At 39.6% G+C, this 20,723-nt stretch overlaps 1 protein-coding gene across 1 annotated transcript in view; it reads right to left on the reverse strand.

Moving 5' to 3' along the window:
• Positions 1 to 20,723, reverse strand: part of LOC108672769 (unc-112-related protein-like) — a 36,679-nt gene that overhangs the window by 3,594 nt on the left and 12,362 nt on the right. Inside the window, exons 2-11 of the mRNA XM_018160500.2 lie at positions 9,172 to 9,408; positions 8,849 to 8,967; positions 8,269 to 8,379; positions 7,245 to 7,453; positions 6,729 to 6,939; positions 5,946 to 6,133; positions 5,112 to 5,340; positions 3,550 to 3,711; positions 1,399 to 1,434; positions 257 to 493 (exon numbers count right to left, since the gene is read on the reverse strand). Of these exons, the coding sequence (XP_018015989.1) occupies positions 257 to 493; positions 1,399 to 1,434; positions 3,550 to 3,711; positions 5,112 to 5,340; positions 5,946 to 6,133; positions 6,729 to 6,939; positions 7,245 to 7,453; positions 8,269 to 8,379; positions 8,849 to 8,967; positions 9,172 to 9,408 (1,739 nt within the window). The remainder of the gene's footprint in view (positions 1 to 256; positions 494 to 1,398; positions 1,435 to 3,549; positions 3,712 to 5,111; positions 5,341 to 5,945; positions 6,134 to 6,728; positions 6,940 to 7,244; positions 7,454 to 8,268; positions 8,380 to 8,848; positions 8,968 to 9,171; positions 9,409 to 20,723) is intronic.

Here is a 20,723-nt window from a genome sequence, read left to right on the forward strand (position 1 = left end):
TCCACAAACTTTGATGGTGTTGTAATGATTGGAAAAGGAGACATTTTTAGTTCATCATCCATTTTTGGGTTTTGATAGAAAAAGCCTGGTCGAGAAAATTTATACCTAATAAATTGATTGCAGTCCATAAACTTTGATGGTCTTGTAATGATTGGAAAAGGAGACATTTTTAGTTCATCATCCATTGTTGAGTTTTGATAGAAAAAGCCTGGTCGAAATACTTTTAAACCAAATAAAATAATTGCAGTGTACAAACTTTGATGGTGTTGTAACGTATGGTCTTAAGGTGGTCGCTGGTAGCGAGATCCATCTTCATGATCCTGTTGAAGGCGACACCGAGTAGCTCCTCCTTCTTGTGCCCCATGTGCTTGACCAGGAACAGAGTGACGCCGAAGTCAGGCAGCGCCTGCCAACATCGGATGAACTGCAACTTGGCCTCCATCAGCCCCAGGTCTTTGAAGTTGCCGTGAGCCTCCAAGATACGCGTAGAGCCCTGCGAACGAGAGCAACATGGCATGGTTAGTATAGATCGGTATTTAAACCTCGAATTAACCTGCTAACAAGAACAATATGATTAGTATTGATAAATGAAGTTCGTTTTTAAGCCTCTAATTAACCTAAAAAATAGAGCAACATGGTTAGTAGGTATTATTATATAAAGTTCCTACCTAAGCCTCAAATTAACCTGCAAACAAGAGCAACATGGTTAGTATAGCTTTATAACGTTCGTATTTAAGCCTCAAATTAATCTGCTAACATGAGCAACATGGTCAGTATTGCCTTATGAAGTTCGTATTCAAGCCTCACATGAACGAAAATGAAGCAATAACCAAGAAATCGTAAACTCGCTCTAGATTAAATTCAAACACTGAAAAATTACAGGCCGGAAAATATCCCTTCAGCAGGCAAGGTGAAACATCGTGCGTTGGCTACCAATTAGCATTAATTGGCTACCAATTTAGCTGGCTTATTTTCATACAAAATCAATGAAAAACACAAATTATAATTGATAAAAACGGAAAAGTTCGGTAAACTTGGTTATTGTGACCGAAAAATTATCCAGATGAACATTTTTGGAAATTTTATCAAGCACACGAAAGGAATTTTAAAAATTACAGAAAGGCAATTTGACCAAATACACAAGGGCAATTTACCAACTACAGAAAGGTAATTTTACCAAATAATCCACAGAGGTAATTTACCAACTACAGAAAGGCAATTCAAATACACAGGGGCAATTTACCAACTACCAATTACACTAAGGCGAGTAAATTGATGAAAACAAAAAAGAACCCAAGACATCTTATGCACCCCGAGTAGACATCAGTTCTTGCCAGCAAATAAACAGAATATTTAGGAAGAACGTAATCGGCAAATCTCACGGGGCACGCCCGTTACCAGAGGTTCAGAAGGAGCGCCAGCGCACCAGCCGCCCTAAGGCACGCCGATAGAGAAGAGAACTTCAGTCAAGCGAGAGACATCAGGAAATAATATTTACTATAGAACGGGTTTCATGAATAGAAAGTGAAGCAAGAAATGAAAGTTTTTATTTGCGGACTGGGAATACGAGAATAAATTTGAAGGTGTTTGGAGCTATGAAGGTTAAGTGAGGTCTTCAGTCAACTTCAGTCAAGCGAGAGACATCAGGATATAATATTTACTCTAGAACGAGTTCGTGAATAGAAAGTGAAGCAAGAAATGAAAGTTTCCATATGCAGACTGAGAATGCGAGAATAAATTTGAAGGTGTTTTGAGCTACTATGAAGGTTAAATGAGGTTATGAAGGTTAAGCGAGAATAAATAAAACGCTTTTAAAAATGATTGAGTGCCTCGGACTGCCTCAACATTCATGGTTCCGTTTCACTCAAGAATTGATTACGCTCATAACACTGATTAATTTTTGCGCGTTTTCATTTTGGAATGACCAACCTACAAATATATTTATATATATGCTTGCTGGACATTTTCTTCGACCAGAGGACACAGCTACATAGAGTTGCAGCTCAAGTAGAAACAAGTCGACATCGATACAGAGAGTGAGAAAGAAACAGAGAAAACGAGTAATGCAAAGCTTCAAATTAACCAAGTTTCGAAGAATAATAACAGTTTGTGAAAAAACGTGCAGAAAATGAATGAGCGAAAAATAAACGAGCGATGACGATTATCATTCACAAAAAGCTCAGTTTTGAACTATATCCTCGGCGGAATATATCCATACAGTAAAACAGGGCAAAATGAGATGTGTGCGAATAAAAGACTTGATAAGATTAACACGTAAATGAAACTACCTATTCAATACTAAATTATTGAATTTTTAGAGTAATGTGTGTAAGATGAGGAGGAAGTGAATTAATGAATTTAGAATAACAGCACTATAATAAAAGAATTCAAAGCTTAATGCTTGAATTTTTTAGACGAATCTAAGGACTGTGATCGATGACACACGCCAAATAATGGTGAATAATTTTGGGCATAATTTTTAATTGAAGAAAAACAATGACTTCATCAATGAAACGCACGGCCGAGTAAAGAATTCAACAAACAAAGTTACAAGATTTTTGTTGTAGCAAAGATAACGGATATGAAATGATATGAAATCAACCAACAGATCTATGGATCAAGTGGAGATAATTGTCAGCATTTGAGTGAAGAGATTCATTTGAAAATAGACTAAAGTTGATCCAGGCGAAGAACGCGAAGTTGCATTTCGTATTCTTTCAGTAAGCGGATGCTTGCAGAAAAAAAATCAAGAAGCACAAATCAAGAAGACTTGTAACGATGAACACAGGAAGAATCATAGAACATAGGCCAATGTTTCTCCTGTTGTATTGTCTAACAATCAGCTGAAAAATTACAGCCTTCATTTACTCTCAATGTAAAAAATATTGTAAAATGAACCAATGAAATTGTCCGGACAAAATTCCGGCCAATACAATGAAATGTACAGACAAAATTGCCCTATTAATAATTACAAACGTAGAATTTACATGTTACCAAATAACATCATAACACAATTTTACGTTTCTAGACATTTTTAATTAAAGCTTATGCAGAGCTTCAAGCCTGGATTTTCCTGGAGAAGCGCTGGTTGGCAAAAATGTGCATTTAAATAAATGGTTACAGAACAACAGCGTCACTTCTTAACTGAAATTAAATGCATGAACACTAAAATTAAAAATTATATAGATCCTGCAGGTTCACACACCTTGCTCCGAATTTTCCTTGAGAAGCACACACTAACTCACCAAAAAATGACTTATTATATACGTATGTTATCTGTATATTCTAAAATGAAATCTCATGAAGAGAGAGCAGAACCTGCACATACCTTGCCCCGAATTTTCCTTGAGAAGCGCGACTGACTCAGAAAAAATGACAATATTATACATGTTATCTGTATATTCTTAAATGAAAACTCATGCAGAGCCTGCACACACATTGCCCCGAATTTTCCTTGAGAAGCGCGGAGTGACTCACAAAAATATGACATTATACCTATATCTTATCTGTATATTCTAAAATGAAAACTCATGCAGTTCCTGCACACACCTTGCCCCGAATTTTCCTCGAGAAGCGCGGACTGACGAATTCCTCGACGTTGATGTCAGCGAGGTGCTGCTCGGGCGACATGACGGCGGGCGCCCTGGGTTGCTGCAGGGACAGGAAGGCCTGGATGCCGCGCACCTCAGCCTGGAAGTGAGTCATGGTGGTAAACAAGGGATTTAAAAAAAAAACATTTCATTTCTAATTTTATGACCTAGCACAGGATTTTCTTCGTTGTCCTATGAATGTTAATATTATAATATAGCAGTATAGTTGTGTCGGCTGTGGAAGTGTGCCATGGTTGTAAAGAAGGGATTTTTAAAAAAACAGTTTGTTTCTAATTTTATTACCTACCACGGGATTTTATTCATTATCTTATGTATTTTAATATTATTATATAGTAGTATAATTGCGTCAGCGCTGAAGAAATAGGCCCATGGTCTGTTGCCAATTCTTGCACAGTTCGCGACTTGTTTTTAGTATACTTATCTAAAAACCGGCCCTTAGACCAGATCTTTCAAAACCGATGTTGGTTTGAAATATCTACTGGACTTTTTTCAGGTCCGTAAGGTGCTAGGTATTTCAAAACTGGACATATTCGACCGACTTCATAACCTTGTTTTATAGTCTGTTTTTGAACTCATTCATACTAGGAGCGTCAACGACGTCATGTGGGAGGATGGTATCCACGATGTATCTTACAGGTCAACTTAAAAAACCCAACAGAGAATGTCAAGAAGAATGTTTCTTGTTCACCACAATACCTGGTATGATTCACTATACCTGGTATGAGGCACTATACCTGGTATGAGGCACTATACCTGGTGTGAGGCACTATACCTGGTATGAGGCACTATACCTGGTATGAGGAAACTAAATAAATAATAAAATGAAATAAATTTTATTTGGAATAAATTCAATGACTTTCAACCCCATTATTTCGTTAAGAAAGGCTCAGTTTCCAGATAAAACAGATTTTATTAACAATAAATACAACATTTTAAACACGATGGACCAACCTCTTGCGTCATGTGTCAGCCTCGAAATATCTTGTATAATAGAGGCAATTTGTATCTAAAATGTATTAAGCATTTTATATTAGAATAATCAGGGTTTTTCAACATCAAATTACTCGAGGTACACTGACATCAGCAAATCATCCCCATTTTTAGTATGCGTTTCGGACGTAGCAGTCCCAGGTCACGCTGGAGCCACTTACCCTAACAAGATTCGGGGACCACCTAGGCTTCGGCCGAATAGTCACTACACTCGGCGCAAAGTTATTCTGGGTCTGCTGGGCCACCCGATCGAAATTAGTTTCTGGTTAGAATGCCATTTCCAACTTTATAGTCGCCTGAGAGTAGGCGAAGGGTTGGCCGAGCAGAGTCACAACAATTAAGCTAGCAAGCTGCCCAGAGATTGTCATTCAAACCCTGAGCGGCAGCCATTCAAACCTAGCGAAGCTAATTTACGTGCTCCCCGAGCCCTAGGCGGCACCTAATGCAGAGTCACACCGGTGACCGGCCTCTATGTTTGTTAGGGAAGTTACCCACGGCCCAGCAACTCACATCGCTGAAGCGCAGCAGGTATTCCGTGACGCCGTGCTGGGCAGACGGCACCTCAAGCCTGATACCGAAGCGGCCGGTGGAGATATGCACGTCCGGAGTGGCCACGCAGCTGGGCAAGTCTATCACTTCCACGGGGTCAACCTCTTCATTGTTACGGTAGTAGGAGAGGCGCAGGTCGCGGCATACGAAATACTGCTCCTTGAAACTGCGCAGTGTGAACCGTCGTGGTCTGCAATAAACGGGAATTGTAAGTGAAACAGGGCGCATGTGAACCTTCGTGGTCTGCAACAAATGGGAATTGTTAGTGAAACAGAAGCATGTGAACCGTCGTGGTCTGCAACAACCATGAAACATCTGTTCAACCGATTCCTTTGATAAATTGGTTGCAATGCGTATAAAGTTCTCCCGTCTTTATTTTAGTTCTTTCAGTGCCCCAAATGCAGTGTAGTCAAGAAAAAATTAAAAGTTGATACCCTAAATATATTGATTAAAACATCAATTGATAGAAAAGGAATTAGCGAAAGTACCTAATCAGAATTTGGCATTATTCTATCTCACTAGGAAACTTTACCTCAAACGCGCAGAAATTCAACAAAAGAACACATTTTAGAAGTCATGAATTTTTTTACTTTATACTGATTATAGTGCCACCCAGATGCAAACCTAATTATGATTTCAAAAAAAAACCTTCGTAAAATTATCAAGAACTATACCTTTAAAATTTATTGACAAGAAGAAAGCGTCCATAGAATCATCCATCGTAAGGTTAGGTATGCGTTGACAGAAAATAAAACTCAGTTAAATAGTTATTCTGTACAGCTAAGCGAGTCTCACTTCATGAACTTGATGAATCCTTTGAGCTCAGGTACGTGCAGGATGTCGGAGCTGGTGGGGATGTTGGGGGTGATGTGGTTGCCACCTTCCAGGCTCACTTGCAGGTCGTTGAGTGCGCGCTCGATGTCGTCGTCAGCGCTCATCTGTTGCTTCGTCTGCGGCTGTTTCGCCTGCAGCTTTATTTGGTACTGAAATAAAATTTTAATGCTCAGAGACAAAGAAAAGCGCGGTGTTTAAAAAAAGTGAAGCATAGAGTACAATAAGAGAAAATCCACGGAAGAATGTACAACTACACAGTCAGTATTAAACGAAGACTGCGAGAGGAAGGAGATTGCTCCTAATTAATAAATGATATAATAGCCAAACAAAGTGAGAGTAAACTTGCGGACGGAATTACAAACTAAACATTCTAGTAGTTATTGGAATTTTTAGCCCTCTTGATCCTCTAACACAACTATGAATATAAATAAGAGCCAAGACACTCAAGACGCACAATACTAAGATTGACGAAGACAAGTGCCGATAGATTAGTAGGAGACAAGACATGATAACAAAAGAAAACGGCACGGCAGGTAGTTAACAAAGAGCAGCGAACATGAGCGTCACTTCTTACCTGAAGAGCAGCGAACATGAGCGTCACTTCTTACCTGAAGAGCAGCGAACATGAGCATCTCCTCTTACCTGAAGAGCAGCGAACATGAGCATCTCTTCTTACCTGAAGAGCAGCGAACATGAGCATCTCCTCTTACCTGAAGAGCAGCGAACATATGCGTCATTTCTTACCTGAAGAGCAGCGAACATGAGCATCTCCTCTTCAGTGCAGTCAATCTCTTCATTGAGGATCTGGTAGCGGGCCTGGTTGTAGATGAGGTTGATGCGAGCAGCGTCATATTTTGGGTTGAGGTCGTAGAAAGCATAGAACTTAAAACGCAGCATCAGCGTATGGCCTTCCTTCACTCCTTGCTCCATGATCGATAGAGATGAGTCCAACCACCTAAACAGATTATGAATGCTTGAATGAGAAAGCAGTGATACACACAAACATAGTGAAAAAACGAGAGATGAAGGCCAACGTCTTCAAACACGAAACATCAATAAACGCACTTTTGAAAAGTGGTAACATTTGTCGTTATGTGCAATACGTACTAATACAACTGACAGTATATACTGGAAATACACAACTGGAATCTTTATACACAGGAATCTATATACACAATATATACACAACTGGAATCTTTACAAGGTTTAAAACAACAGCAAAACTTATCATAAAACAGTATGAACATTGCATGAACTAACCCCACGTTCATCCTGGCCTTCTCAAGAAGCGACTTAGGTCTGGGTAATTTAGCACGAGCTCCCTCAGGCGACAAGAGGGAGTTGCTGAGGGAGGCGTTAAGCTTGTCACTCGCGTCGAGGCTGTCGGCGTTAGCAACGTTCACGGTCTTGGTGAAGGACTGATCCAGGGAGCTGTTCATGGAGCTGTTCGGGTGCCGCCATGTTCCTGACTGTAGGCATCATACATCAAGGAGATAAGAATCTTTCAAAAGAATCAGGACAAGAATCTTTCGGAAGAATCAGGACAAGAATCTTTCGGAAGAATCAGGATAAGAATCTTTCTAAATATTAGGATCATAGATGAATGAGCTATCATGACAAGAATCGTTCTAAACAGATAGGCATGATACATGAAGGAGCCATCAGGACAAGAAACATTCGAAGACAAGAATCGAAGTTTAAAAGTGCACTAACGTAGTTTCCTATTTTAATTTTTTATTATTAATCAAGTGGAAATAAAACTAAGACTTTAAATTGCTGAACTAATAAGGACGTTCTAAACGACTACGCAGGATATCAAAATTCACAGAAAGATAAAGTCACGCATAAATTTAATTCTAGAACGGCGATCAAAATTGAAAAATGACACCATTCTGTAATTAACGTCAAACAATGCATCAAAGGAGACGCCTACCCTTCTTTTATAATAATAGCAAGCACACAGAACCTAACAATTGAAACTGCTGAACTCATGAAAGATCATAGGAAGTGACTTTAATGCACTTTATCGCTATTAATAATTACGCAATTGATTTACGCTATTAGCTTCACTATTAGTTAAACGCTGTTAATCACACCAATGTAATTGCAAATGCATTTTAGCTATTATTCTGAAATGTGTATAGATATACATTCTTCTAGCATCCAAACCGCATAAAATATTAATAATGTTAGGCTGTAATAACATTAATAATGTTATAACATTAATAACAATATAATAATAATAACATTAATAATGTTATTAATGTTAGTGCAAATGACTGACGGGAGTGCCAGCAGAGTGAGTGGATCGTTCCAAGGAGCCGTTGCTGACGTTGTGGCTCTTGTTGCTGCTGATGCTCTTGTTGGCCACGAATGTGTTGGTGTCCGGGGGCAGCTGAGCAAACGTCAGTAGAAATATTAACGGAGTGACAGTAACAATATTGGAATCAAAATCATTTTGAGAAAAAGTCACTTAAAGTGATGAGAACATCTGAATGCTTAAAATGCAAGAAATAAAGAAATGAATTACAGCACGAAAGTGCCACACCCTTTGACAGTGACGTAACCAGGCAGTCCCTCTATCATGACGTAACCAGACCAGTCCCTCTATTATGACGTAACCAGACCAGTCCCTCTATCATGACGTAACCAGACCAGTCCCTCTATCATGACGTAACCAGGCCAGTCCCTCTATCATGACGTAACAAGGCCAGTCCCTCTATCATGACGCAACCAGGCCAGTCCCTCTATCATGACGTAACCAGGCAGTCCCTCTATCATGACGTAACCAGGCAGTCCCTCTATCATGATGCCACAATAATGTAACGATCATTAGGTTGTATCAAAATTCATTATGTGCCCACCTGTCCATTGGGAACTTTGGCCTGCTGCTGTTTCTTGAGCTGTCTCTCGGCGTAGTTGTACTTCAGGTCGTCGGCGGTGATTGGCTTGCAGAACGATAGCTCTTCGGGATGTCGGATACCTGCGTGAAATTAGTACTTCAGTACTTCTGCTATGATTATTATATTATTCTTTGGCAACTAGCAATAGATCAGTATCATTATCATTAAATTTTAAGGGGAAAACTAAACAATAAAAATCATTTTATAACTTATGTACACTGAAACACAGCACACAAATGATTTAAACATAGGCCAAATTATGATATTGCAAGTGTAAAACCCACCCATTTGTTTGCAGAGGTCGACAACAGTGTTAAAAGTTTTCATACTAAAGTCTACTTTAAAGTCCATCTCTCTGAGGTCAGGCAGCTGCACCCTGAGAATCTTGTGCATGGGCGTGAATTCGAGCTCAGCTGAAGCGGTCACCCCACACTGGTCCAGCGTAGAGCGCGTGTGCGTCAGCCACGAATTCTTCTCCGGCCACCACAGTGCGTGGTCCGACCAGTCCATCGCCACATCGTCTGCAAACGCCAAACAGTAATTATAAGTTAATTGCTAACAGGATGCTATGTTCTCTCTGGCCACCACAAGGAGTGGTTCAAACAGTTTATCACCTCGTCTTCTGTAAACAACAGTCATCCGTATTGTGGAAGTGACATGTATATTTTACTTGTCTTACATGAGAAAAAATTAAATATGTCTGAAACAATTTGCTTTGAAATAATTATTCATAAAACATTTACTTAAGAAAAAAATGCGTGTTCCAAAGTTGCATTTTCTAAACAGAATGGTACCAAAGAAGATCAGAATAATATTATACACTTACAAATTAAAGACTTAACAACTGCGTAAACATATTGGTCAAACAGTACCGACGAAGGTTGCGCAAGTCAAGTGAGTGCGTCGATATGTACATACGCTGTCATATGCAACCACAACGAGTCAGTACCAACTTTGCCAGTTTAAAAGAAACTTTGCCAGTTTTGCAGTTTGAAATAGCTTATCATTTCGACAGCTAATTTAATCTACATTTTGTCGGGCGCTTGAAATTCCCGGAACTTCGTAGTAAAAAAGGCGCAAACCTTATGAATATGATATATTTCATCACTTTTACGTACACTACGGTAGCTCTCTGCTTATGGGAAGGTGTAACAGATCTGAGAGAGCTCCGAAAAAGTCACGATAATGCCTCGTTCAGACCAATCAGCTGATGTTGAGCAAGGGCAAGTATTGCTGAAGCAAACCAAGAAACTTGAACTTTCTATCACGGCTTTGACCAACACTCAACGTAAAGTACGGCTCCTCAATTGCATGTCTGAGGTACACCCGGCAGAATCCTTTCCTGCCCAACCGAACTGTCAGTCAAATAAATGTAAAGCATTTGGAGGATTAACAGGTGTTTGAACTAACTCACTGAAAGCTGGCTAACAAAACATGAATACTATTTTTAATACTATTTATTAAAAAACGATTGGATCAAACTACATGGCAAAGGTTTGACATAGAAGATGGAGAGTAGCACGAGAGAGACTGATAGAGCAGGCAGTGCCCAACCATTAGCTCAAGAGACAGAGAGCTGTTCAGAGGGCACTAGAAGCGATAGCAAGCGTCTGCCATCTGCGAGTCTGGGTAATTTGCTTTGGCAGTTACTTTTATAGGTTAATAAATCTATGTTTTACAAACAAATTCTATAAATATTTGCTGACATTATATGCAGTGTAACAAAACAGGCATATATGCCATTCCTTTAAAGGGCAACGTAGTTACATGGTGCAACAATATCCTTCTTCAATTTGAAGCAGGATAATTTATGAGCAATATAAACAACGTTTATACAGTTGTGTGTAGTACAGGAAACTCTCGGGAGGTAGCAGAACATAAACGCAACTAAGATTATCACGAATATTGTACTCTGAATTAGAGAGTGATGCAAAACTATTCGTAATTTTGGCAAAATGTATGATATCGAAAAAAACGTAATGTTTTACCCCCTGGTCAAAATATCGAGAAGCAAATACGCAGTGAAGGGGGCAGATAAGCCGGCCATTGACATTATTTTGCACAAGTTTTCGAGAACCGTTTTAAGGATGGGCATCATTAAATCGAAGTTTTATTTATATCACTATGTGAACAGGAGCTATTTTTAGCGCATTTTCTCATTTCTGGAAAAAAGTCGCTTTTTTGCTCGTCATGTCCGTCCGTCTGTCTGTCTGTGATTTCACGTTTTCGTCAATTTTGAGAAAATGCGCTCTCTGTCACTCACTGCAGCGAGTACTAAGTTATATTTTTTAAACCTCTTCTCTTAACCTTGGAGTGCACGCACCTTTGAATTACACATTCATTTAATCAATTTAGAGACTAAGCCATGTTACTTATGTTTACAACACCGATAGCAGACTGCATGACTGTCTAGAAATAAATGATGTAACTAGCTTTAAGAGCTGAAAGTGGCGCTAGAGCTAGCGAGGGAGCTAGACGAGGGCGCTAGAGCTAGAGAGGGAGCTAAATTAAGATGGCGCTAGAGCTAGCAAGGGAGCTAAAAGAGGGCGCTAGAGCTATAGATGGACCTAGAAAAGAAGCTAGAAGATGGTGCTAGAGCTAGAGAGGGAGCTAGAAAAGGAGCCAGAAGATGGTGCTAGAGCTAGAGAGGGAGCTGCTAGAAGAGGGCGCTTGGGCTAGTAAATGAGCATAGAAGAGGGCACTAGAGCTGGAGAAGGAGAGACCAGCTGTGGAGTTAGACCAGGAGAAACTTTCTCGTCCCACGCACGAAGGTCGCCATCTGTGCACCAGCTAACACAAGGTCAAGATCTTGGACTAGGTGAAGCATTGGCAATTAAAACATCTGCTGGGCTATCATCAGGTGATCACCCTATTAGGCTGTTGATATGGCATGTTGCAGCCGAACAATTGAAGCAATTGATGCGTCTCGAGCATTTCGTATCAATTATGGGCTGAAAATTAGCCAAGTTATCGATCTCTTAAACGACTCGGACATTACTTTATATAATGTTAGTGAAATTCTGCTAGCTGTTACTTAGAAAAAGAGCGATTAAAAGGTTTAATTTGGCAACATTGAATACGTCATGTGTTAAGATTCTTTGAACACAATAAATAACTGCTTAAATAATAATAATAACCGCAATGAATAATGAACAACTGGTTTACGAAGTGGAACAAATACATAAGCGCATATAAATACATATAAAAATACATAATACATATAAATACATATAAATACATAATATATAAGTGGAACAAATACATCTGGAACAAATACATAAGCGCTGCCTCAACCCACGGATGAAAAATCTTAAACTGCAATGAAAGCGTAGACAGTTGTACAACATTTGAGTATAAAAATAAATTAGCATAATCATGAAACAGCGGCAAGATAACTTTCAAAATTAGGAAAAAAATATTAAGTAAGTTTATTGTATACCGACTACCCATGCAAACGTTATAACTTTGGTACCGTACTAGAATTATGTGAAAAAATTATTCAGAAGTTCATTAAACTTCTGTTTTAAACGTTACAGAATTTTATTTTGTTGTACATGGAAAATCGGTTTATGATTAATTTTTAATAGAGTACTTTAATCCAAAAGTGTTGCGATGCGGATGATACCCTGTACCCCTGTTATAATATAACATCATTATATGCCCTTACAAATTTAATAATGGCGGTCAAATAATAGTTATTATAGTAGGTGATTTTTCGTAGTTTTGTTTCATCCTTGAACGATTATTGAACGATTTCATCGCTCATTCTGTATCCCAAAAATTTATCAGCATTCGAATTTCGAACTTTGATCGTATTAATTACAGCAAAAAAGTACTTTTCGTGTGTTCAACCCCGTTTATTGTATCGTAATGCCTAGTAGGGTCACATGGACCAAGCATTTACTATTAATTAATTGGCAAGCGAGTCAGGAACATGAATTTGAATAATCATACTTAGATGACTTGTCCTCTGCAGTACCTAACGTGCTCATCAATTCTTCATGTAAAATTAATGAAAGTTTTCGATAAAGTTTCGATTCGAAAGTTTCGATTCGATATTATTCGTATCTAAAGGTCAAGTAAAGAAAGTAACCATCGGGAAACGAAGGGTTAACTTGAAAACTAAGAAGGCTCAATTATTTAAAGATAACTGAACGATTTCGATATTCGTATATAAATATCAGGTAAAGAGAGTAACCGCCAGGAAACGAAGGTTTAACTTGAAAACTACAAAGGCATAATTATTTAAAGATAGATGAACGATTTCGATGTTATTCGTATCAAAAGGTCAAGTAAATAGAGTAATCGTCAAGAAACGACGATACGTTAACTTACTAACCCTCTTCTAAATCACATCTGTTTAGGTAAAGATCCATCTCATGGCCGCCAACAAGCGAATGAAGCAGCAACAACAAGCGAATGAAGCAGCAACAACAAGCGAATGAAGCAGCAACAACAAGCGAATGAAGCAGCAACAACAAGCGAATGAAGCAGCAACAACAAGGCACCAAGTAACAAGAAGAATAGGTCTGCTATATACGCCCCTACGTACAATGCGTGTAGTGGGCGACACCTGAGCTAGTTGACAGCCATGTGTGTATGCCGCGTACTCTCTCCCACGCTCGTGCCCACGGCACACTCGGCTTTATAAACAACTAATGCCACACATTCGATACTATATTCGTATCTAAAGGTCAAGTAAAGAAAGTAACCATCGGGAAACTTGAAAACTACGAAGGCTCAATTACTTAAAGATAGCTGAACGATTTCAATGTTATTCGTATCTAAAGGTCGTATTCGTATCTTCACGGCACACTCTGCCTTATAAACTACAACTATAATGCCACACATCTTTAATTATCAATACTGCACTATTAATGAGCATTCGTCCGAGATTAGCTAGACCCATAAGAGGCTTGCTATAAAATAAGATAATATATACATATAAAAGTACCTTATTTACATGATTTGGTACTTATGTCGATCCAAATTTTATCACTCAATGCGTCTTTTAACTTGATAATGAATGATTGGAAACATTCGAAACCTCGTTAACGAAATAAAAATGTCCATCGGTACCCTAATTTTCGATTTACCAGTGCAAATGAAAAATATTGTTCGATATGTTGAAAAAAACTAATAAGAAAATTGTTAATAAAACAAATTTTTTGGTCTTCAATGAAACCTGCTTAAAAGAACATATAAAAGATATATTCGCATTAATTCGGGATTATATATTCACCACTTCGGGAATAAACAAAGGTGGCGAAACTGTAGAACAACTTTTGATCACGACAATTAATCAAACAGTATATCATACGACGAAATATCCCGTCAATGCTCAGTTCGGCAAGTGTGGGAGCAGTTTAAACGCGTTGTCGACATAATAGTGGCTACAAACACGCTCATCGTCCATCATGGCTATTATATTGCCGTCTCTGAGTCTACATCACCAATTACTGTGTCAGGAAAAATCTGAAAATGTATTCTCCATTTTTGTGATGAAAAATTTTCCTGAAGTGGGTATCAAAATAAAGCTATGTGACAATAGCAATAACTAAATAACTAGTAATGGTACATATGTCGTGTCATTTGTATATGAACTACTAAAGAAAAGTATCATAATTCAAACCAATGCATAATCTAGGCGATTAATATTGGAAATAAGAAGAAATTATTCGCTCACTTAATAGAGAGATCTAAAATTTGATATCCGAAGATGAGAAAATTTAATATTAATACAATAATAACGTTCGCAATAATAATCCTAATCGACTAATAATCAAGATTTCCTGACAAAGCTGAAGAATTTTCTCGTTCAGTTACGTGAACAGATAAGTCGACTCCAAATGAAATGCGAAGCAGTAAATATGAAATGTCAGGATGAGGAGAAAAGCAGGGAACTTGAGTTGCAGGAAGCTGAAGTTAGAGGAAGCTGAAGTTGGAGGAAGCTGAAGCTAGAGGAAGCTGGAATTGGAGGAAGCTGGAATTGGAGGAAGCTGGAACTGGAGGAAGCTGGAGTTGGAGGAAGCTGAAGTTATAAGGCTGATGAGCAGTGAACAGTTTAGGAGACGACCGCGGCATGTAAAGCGCCCAGAATGTGGACAAGCAGTAGCGGGCACGAGCAGCAGGTGTCGGCAGTGTGCGTGCAGAGAGAGCGCTTGCCCTAATACGGCTCACACGGGGGAGTGAGCAGCACACATGTGTGGGATGATGCGCCGCTATATAGTGACGCTCACTGCGTCCTACGTACGACAGGTACTACACGCCTCTTCCTACTGTTGTCCTACGTGCGGCAGGTACTACACGCCTCTTCCTACTGTTGTCCTACGTACGGCAGGTACTACACGCCTCTTCCTACTGTTGTCCTACGTGCGGCAGGTTCTGCACGCCGCAGGTACTTTCAAGTGTCGTCTGTAAAGCATAAACCAATCCTTCTTCATAAAAGTAATTGAAAGAGATTAAGATATTGATATGCATGCAAGTTGATGTGCAATTGCAACTTATTTGCAATTTACAACGCAAGCCAGACGTACTATTTGTATCGCTTGGTAAAGGCGGAAAGTTGCTCTAGCTGCGCCATGCCTTATTGTATGTGAAAGTAGAAATTTGTAATGACATTTCGTTGCTGAAAATGCGACGGTCTAGTTACAGGTGCAGGCCTATAGTTATCGGAGACAACATCCGTTGCATCACGATTACGAAACCATCAGCAACGGACACGTCGAGCTCAAACCAAATTAACACACGAACGAAACATAACGAAACATTTCGCACAATTCAGCAATTTGCAGTAACGCCAAGTCACGTACGTCATTCGGATGTGGTACGGGTGTCAGGAATTACTCGTGGGTGACGACGCGCTACCGGATGCCGTCATGAATCAATAACTCATGACTCATCAAAAAATATCCAGGCAATCTAATAAAGCTATCAGCACACCGCACTATCGCTGTGTGCACACATAGATACACTTAAGATTTGCAGGAAACAAATATTTTATTTTGAGTCGTGCTGCGCATTTTTTGGTGAAAGAAATTAAAACAAGTTCATCACGAGGCAGGATTAACTCGGTCCAGAAGCGACGGTCAATGATATAGAATTGAAGCGTAATTGAAACAAATAAATTATTGGGTTGGAATGAGGTATAAAATCAAATTAACTTATTTCATGGAACGTTTATAATGACTAACTATATACACAGGATACAACGAAATATTGCATTATTATGCAAGTTTTAATCATCTAAAACATTTACAATCTTCCAGATTTTGCACTGCAAAAGTTTCCAATGATGCACATGTATAAGAAAAAGTTTTTAAAAACACCACACGTATTAAATTTAAACGTAGACAAAATTATGATAACTACATAGATAACGTGGTAATTTCTTTTAGTGACATTCATCCGAGTTTGGCATAATATATCTGAACTGAAGAGAGCCAATAGTATCTTGAATGAAGCCGAGTTATACTCGCTCACCACACATCTGATTCTTGCCATCAGAACAAACCCGGCACGCAAGTCTTTTTAAAGTCTTGTTTGTCTTGTTCTTCATGTGGTAGTAAAAAATTAATTGATATTTGTTTTTTATTTCAACTGAGGTGCGAAAAAATACATGTGCTACTTGCATTAATAAAAACCGTGCATCTAACTGGGATAAGATTAAATTTTGTATTTTATTCATTGTGTTATTGGTGCCGAGCTGTAAATGAAGCCTTCACTTCTCGTATGGGCATGACATACATCATACATGTTAGTCCTACATTATATAGGACCACTAAACTGAACGCAGTTAGATGCCGCAAAATAGCTTTATGCAAGAATTATCTTGAAGATTGTGGTTCGCAAACTGTAGGTACAAGTTACCTCATGAATGGAGGTAATTTACGGTTTATAAAGTGTGGGAGTGTAATATCTCTATAGTATATGATTCTAGCAGACATATCTATTATGAGATTAAATTCCTACAGGGTAATTTTAAAATTATGGGGTGTTTAATATCTTTAGTGTTTGAATCTAGCAAGATAAATGTTTGTGAACATATTAAAAGGAAAGGTACTCGTGCCTGCTGTTATATGGTTATTTTGGTAAAAGTGAAAAAAGGTACCACTGTCCTTGGTCATGCAGTTGATGTAAGGCGCATGCACAGGAGCAGGGAGTGTGCTAGCGTCGTCGGCAAGGAGTTGCCGATACATGGCAATGAATTGAGGATAGGTCGTTGCGAGGCGTGCACGATACGAGTGTGTATATATGGCCACGTCATAGTGAGACTATGCAGGTGCAGGCTCCGCAGCCGATAAAGCCGGTGCCTGCGTAGCACCTGTGTGGGAGAGCCTAATGGAGCTATTGAGCCGGCCAGCAGCATCCCTGGTGAAGTGGTGATCCCACACGAGGGCGGCCAGCAGCCTGGTGATCCCACACGAGGGCGGCCAGCAGCCAGGTGATCCCACACGAGGGCGGCCAGCAGCCTGGTGATCCCACACGAGGGCGGCCAGCAGCCTGGTGATCCCACACGAGAGCAATGTTCCGCACTCACTACTAGCGCACGGGCACGGGCGTTGCAAATAATGAGCAAAAATACGCAGACATGAAATACGTATACATACCGCGCGTCAGTGAGTCCGGATATATGCACGCCGGGGCGCGCGAGCTCAGTACCTGAATTTCAAAGCATTTAGCCATAAACCCCGAGCAATGCTCGATTAAACAGCAACTAATCATTGATAGTTCTCAAAACTGATGTAATAGATGTGAAAAACAGGAAAAATTTGTTGACAACCTTACACAACGATTGAGTGCAGTAGAATAGCAGCAGCCTTAAATACATATATTTCCTGCCGAATTATTTGAATCCAGATCGTGGTAATAATTAGCTTCTAACGAATGGTCCAAATAAAGGAGGCCCTACTGCGATGTGTGGTTAATGAAGGAAGATAAATGCAGGGGCTGATGGGGAGGGGGGGCAGCGCCCCAGCTCTATGTGTGGCCACGCAGACTCAGCAGAGCAGCGATTGCCATGCTCAGGCACGGATTTCAACTCAAACGCGGATTTGAGATAAATACTGAAATATACAACACGTGTTTTCAACTGACAATGGAAGCAAGTAATATCATGAATACACCAAGAATCATTTTAACATTAGAAATCAAACAATTCCTACTAGATCTTTTAAATATCATTGAATCGAATAATTCTGTCAATAATTTGTTTCCGTACGTAATTATTCGGATGACAGAGGACACGAGGCATTATTGGCGTTTTTTAATTACTGTGCAATTACTCATTGATTAGTTCTCTATCGTCAGAGAAGAAAGATTATAATAAATGCCGGACAGCTGTTTCTATTAAACGCCAACAATTACCCAGTGATAGAGCAAAAATTAATCCTATTACGAGGCAATGATGACGCACAATATTCTTCTAATGGCACTGCAGATCGATTACGGCATTAATGCTCTGAAGCAGACGCCGGCTGCTTCAATTGTTGGGGTGAGCTGAACTTGAACTTTTTGGCGGGCCTCAGAGTTCCCTGCCAGTGTCGTACTATCAAAAGTAGTAAAAGAGTTCGTAAATCTGTCAGCCAATAACTGATGGCTTTTCAAGCTGAATCCACCAATCACAGACGATAATGATCCCACACGCTTACCCATTATCACACGCTTATGATCCCCATTGAAGTACCTAAGCAAGTTTTGATATGCGACCCGTGAAGCATAGCGGGTATGGCATGTCAGTGCGTTGATCTCGAACTAAGGCTGACTTAAAATATGTTTAATCTCTCAGTACGAAACAGAGCTATTGAATGCCCGCGGTCGGTTCAGCGCATTTACAACAGCAGTTTTTTTACAATAAACCAAGAAATGTAGGTGTACTTATTTACCTCGTAACTCTAACATCTAAATGAACAGTTGATATTTTTAATGTAAAGAGGAACCTACACTCATGAGTCATCTTACTAGATGTTTTCACACCTGATCGACTTGGTCTTCAACTCAGTGCACCCAATTAAGTCGATTTGGACTCAACCACGTGTACTTTGGCTCTGGCTCGCCAGAGCGGAGGATTTGTCCATTGAGGCAATTGCACAACTAGGCAATTGCCTATAGTGACTGCACAACTGCAAACATGACTGCACAACTAGGCAATAACTAGGCAATTGCCTATAGTGACTGCACAACTGCAAACATGACTGCACAACTAGGCAATTAAGTGACCAAGGCTGCAGTCATCCCCACAAGCTCTTCCTCAACACATAGTCACGATAAATGATCGACGTGTGTGTATATTGTATACATACGTCCTGGTAATATCTTACACTACACAGCACGGCACACAAGATCAGTTATTTTGTGTTCAAGACAAGGAAAAACAAGTAAACTACATGCATGTTTTCTTAGAAAGCATGGCTCCGCGCATCCCCCTGCTCCGTTGGAACCTTTTTAACTGTTCACTATTTTATAGTCGCATCAATGTTTCCGTCACAAGAGTTTTCTGACACGGGCGCTTTAATGACATAATGAAAGCAGTATTCAGTAGAAAAATAGACGATGAGTTTAATGTATGGAGCTGCATTTTTAGCAGCTTCAGTCTAGCATATAACACAGCTTCAGTCTAGCAGTCTATATTGGAGTATGAGATCGTATCGACGTGCAGCACGCCAGTAAACTAAGAAACTAAATACAAGGAATTTCTTCTTTGGTCGTGGATAAGAAGATATTCTTTATCCGGTATCGGAGAGACCAAAATTGAGCTTGTGATTTGGGGCCTTTTATGTAGGTATGTTTTTTCTTTTCCGTTGCTATAAAAATATAAAAATTATCCCAGGCGAACATATACCAAACTTTACATGGTTGCAACAAAAAAAAATTATTATTGCACCATGTGCATTCATTTACCCATAGTCGAGTGGCAACAAGGACTTTAGCCACCCATGATACATATCTCTTAAATATCTTTACATATCTCTCTTGGCGTGGTCATGTCGAACACAAACTTGACTTTCAATAACTCGGATGCCGAAACTAAAGGAGTTCATACATGACAACATCAACGTGTAGGAAACATTTGGATTCATCGTCGACAGTTCTACTTCTCAAAACTCCTCAATTTGTACAAATCTACACATTCATTATATTCCAAGCGGAGGAACTCGCTGACAATCGAATCACCGTAAGTTCGTTTCTTTTTATTTGTTATGTATAGAAATTAGTTTCACTTTAAATCCATGCGTGAGTCAAAGATTTCGACAATATGTTAAATAGTAAGGCAACATCTCAAGTTGAACACGGGGCACTCCTTATTTGAGTGTGAACATACACACTGCACAGCAGTGAAATACGTAAGCACAGCAGTGAAGTACGTAAGCACAGCAGTGAAGTACGTGAGCACAGCAGTGAAGTACGTGAGCACAGCAGTGAAGTACGTAAGTACAGCAGTGAAGTACGTAAGCACAGCAGTGAAGTACGTAAGCACAGCAGTGAAGTAAGTAAGCACAGCAGTGAAGTACGTAAGCACAGCAGTGAAGTACGTAAGCACAGCAATGAAGTACGTAAGCACAGCAGTGAAGTACGTAAGCACAGCAGTGAAGTACGTAAGCACAGCAATGAAGTACGTAAGCACAGCAGTGAAGTACGCAAGCAAGCAGAGTGCGGTGCAAACGCAAGACACAGTGCAGAGCATTGAAGCAAGTAGACACAGCGCGGAAGGGTAGGAAGGCACACACAGTTAGGAGAGAGAGTTAGGGTGGTCAAGGCAGTCAGCCATCCCTTAATTGATACAAGACTATACATGCAGCACATCCATACGTTATCCTGGCCATGGCTTTTATTCAAT

This window comes from Hyalella azteca, unplaced genomic scaffold, assembly GCF_000764305.2.
Source record: "Hyalella azteca isolate HAZT.00-mixed unplaced genomic scaffold, Hazt_2.0.2 contig5945, whole genome shotgun sequence".
Lineage (NCBI taxonomy): Eukaryota > Metazoa > Arthropoda > Malacostraca > Amphipoda > Hyalellidae > Hyalella > Hyalella azteca.